The sequence below is a fragment of the Nicotiana sylvestris genome, chromosome 8 (assembly GCF_000393655.2).
Source record: "Nicotiana sylvestris chromosome 8, ASM39365v2, whole genome shotgun sequence".
Classification (NCBI taxonomy): Eukaryota; Viridiplantae; Streptophyta; class Magnoliopsida; order Solanales; family Solanaceae; genus Nicotiana; species Nicotiana sylvestris.
The window spans coordinates 61,501,980-61,504,897 of record NC_091064.1 but is presented as its reverse complement, the minus strand read 5'-3'; the positions used below and the strand labels follow the sequence as shown (position 1 = coordinate 61,504,897).

At 43.1% G+C, this 2,918-nt stretch overlaps 1 protein-coding gene across 1 annotated transcript; it reads right to left on the bottom strand.

The window, feature by feature from the left end:
• Window positions 1–220: 220 nt before the first annotated feature.
• LOC138875114 (uncharacterized) lies at window positions 221–1,820 on the bottom strand. The gene is made up of 2 exons (XM_070153936.1): window positions 1,195–1,820; window positions 221–425 (listed from the first exon to the last, which is right to left on the bottom strand). The coding sequence occupies exons 1-2, from the start codon at window positions 1,818–1,820 to the stop codon at window positions 221–223; spliced, it is 831 nt and encodes a 276-aa protein (XP_070010037.1).
• Between the last annotated feature and the right edge of the window lie 1,098 nt (window positions 1,821–2,918).

Here is a 2,918-nt window from a genome sequence, read left to right as displayed (position 1 = left end):
GAACTATGACCGAACCCATAATGCTGCCTACGTATCCCCTCTTAAACGGGAATCAGGTCAGGCGTAATTCAAATTACATCATATAAGGAAAGCATAAAGATTACACATAGTATCGTTTGACTGTGTCTGAATTGATCGGCTTTGGCCAGACTTCTCCGTCCATTTTTGCGAGTATGAGGGCTCCTCCTGTTAGAACCTGGTGAACCATGTACGGACCCTGCTAGTTGGGAGAGAATTTCCCTTTGGCTTCATCTTGATATGGAAAGATTTTTTTAACACCAGCTGCCCCGGTGTGAACTGTCTCGGCTTGACTCTTTTGTTGATGGCTCTGGACATCCTGTTCTGATAAAGTTGACCATGGCAAACTGCATTCATTCTCTTTCCATCTATAAGAGCTAGATGCTCGTAATGATTCTTCACCCATTCTGCATTGTCTAGCTTTGCTTCCTGTATGATTCTTAATGAGGGAATTTCCACCTCGGTGGGAATGACTGCCTCTGTACCATAAACCAGCATATAGGGGGTTGCTCCTGTCGATGTGCGGACTATGGTGTGGTATCCCAATAAAGCAAATGATAGCTTCTCGTGCCACTACTTATGCTTCTCTATCATTTTCCTTAGTATCTTCTTGATATTTTTGTTGGCGGCCTCTACGGCTCCATTCATCTGAGGTCTGTAAGCTGTAGAATTCTTGTGTTTGATCTTGAAGGTTTCACACATATATTTCATCAAATCACTGTTGAGGTTGGAGCCATTATCAGTAATGATTGACTCTGGAATTCCGAACCGACACATGATACAGTCGCGGACAAAATCCGCCATGACTTTCTTGGTCACTACTCTGTAAGATGCTGCTTTAACCCATTTGGTGAAATAATCAATTTCCACTAGGATAAACCTGTGCCCGTTTGATGCGGTGGGTTCGATTGGTCTGATAACATCCATTTCCCATGTGGCCAACGGCCACGGCGAGCTTGTTGCATTAAGCTCATTTGGAGGCACCTTTATCATATCTGCATGTATCTGGCAGCGGTGGCACTTTCGGACATACTGGATGCAGTCTGTTTCCATATTCATCAAAAAGTAACCAGCTCGGAGTATTTTCTTTGCTAAAACAAAGTTTTCATATGTGGACCACAGGTCCCTGAATGAATTTCCTCTAATATCCTGGATGCTTCCTTTGCATCGACACACCTTAATGATCCCAAATCAGGAGTCCTCCTGTATAGGATTCCTCCGCTATGAAAGAAATTGTTGGATAACCTTCGAAGCGTGCGCTCCTGAATAGCATTTGCGAGCTCTGGGTATTCTCCTTTTGCCAAGTATTCCTTGATATCATGAAACCAAGGCTTTCTATTTGCTTTTTCTTCGACATGAGCACAGTAAGCGGGTTGATCATGGATCCTTACCGGAATAGGATCAATGAAATTCTTGTTTGGATGTTGTATCATGGATGATAGGGTAGTCAGTGCATTGGCGAATCCATTTTGGACCCTGGGAACATGCTGGAATTCTGTCTTTGTGAACCTCTTTCTCAACTCTTGCCCATAATGCAGACAAGGGGGTATCTTTGAGTTCTTTGTCGCACATTCTTCTCGGACCTGATGTATAAGCAAGTCTGAATCCCGAATTACTAGAAACTCTTGGATGTTCATGTCAATTGCCATCTTGAGCCCTAAGATGCAGGCTTCGTACTCGGCCATGTTGTTGGTGCACGGGAACCAGAGCTTGGCAGATACTGGATAATACTGATCGGTTTCTGATACTAGGACTACTCCTATGCCAACTTCTTTGAAATTTGTTTCTCCATCGAAAAACATTCTCCAACCGTCATAGGATTCTGCAATGTCTTCTCCTATGAATGATACTTCTTCATTAGGAAAATATGTTTTCAGGGGTTTATATTCTTCGTCCACGGGATTTTTATCAAGGTGATCTGGTAGTGCCTGTCCTTTGATTGCTTTCTGAGTCACGTATACAATGTCAAATTCACTCAACAGGATTTGCCACTTGGCTAGCTTGTCAGTGGGCATGGGCTTTTGAAAAATATATTTCAAGGGATCCATTCTTGAGATGAGATATGTAGTATAAGCACAGAAGTAGTGCCTCAACCTCTGAGATGCCCAAGTCAAAGCACAACAGGTGCGCTTCAACAGAGAATACTGAGCCTCGTATAGGGTGAACTTCTTACTGAGGTAATAGATGGCTTGCTCCTTCCTCCCCGTTTCATCATGATTCCCCAGAGCACAACCGAACGCTCCATCCAATACTGCGAGATAGAGTAATAGAGGTTTACCTGGCTTGGGTGGGACCAAAACCGGTGTTGTTGACATGTACTCCTTGATTCGGTCGAAGGCCTTTTGGTAGTCATTGGTCCATTTGGTAGCGGCATCCTTCTTCAATATCTTAGAGATTAGCTCACAGATAACTGTAGATTGTGCTATGAACCAACTGATATAATTAAGTCTCCCCAAGACACTCATTACGTCCTTCTTATTCTTTGGCGGTGGCAGTTCTTGAATAGCTTTGACCTTTGATGGATCCAGTTCTATTCCTCGGCGACTTACAATGAACCAAAGTAGTTTTCCGGCAGGAACCCCAAATGCACACTTCGCGGGATTCAGTTTTAGGTTGTACCTTCTCAGTCTATTGAAGAACTTCCTCAAATCTTGCATGTGATCAGTGGCTTTCTTGGACTTGATGATAACATCGTCTATATATACTTCGATCTCCTTGTGTATCATATCATGGAAAATGGTGGTCATGGCCCTCATGTATATGGCCTCTGCATTTTTAACCCAAACAGCATCATTTTGTAGCAGTACATTCCCCACGGAATGAAAGCCATTTTCTCAGCATCTTCTTCATTCATCCAGATCTGATGATAACCAGTGAAACAATCTACAAATGATTGCAAC

What these genes read in the sequence shown, in the direction of transcription:
- LOC138875114 (XM_070153936.1), bottom strand. Translation starts at nt 1,820, where the DNA reads ATGTTTTTCGATGGAGAAACAAATTTCAAAGAAGTTGGCATAGGAGTA. An exon ending in CCTGATTTGGGATCATTAAG is followed by an intron (nt 426 to 1,194) that starts GTGTGTCGATGC and finishes TAGACAATGCAG; the next exon opens with AATGGGTGAAGAATCATTAC.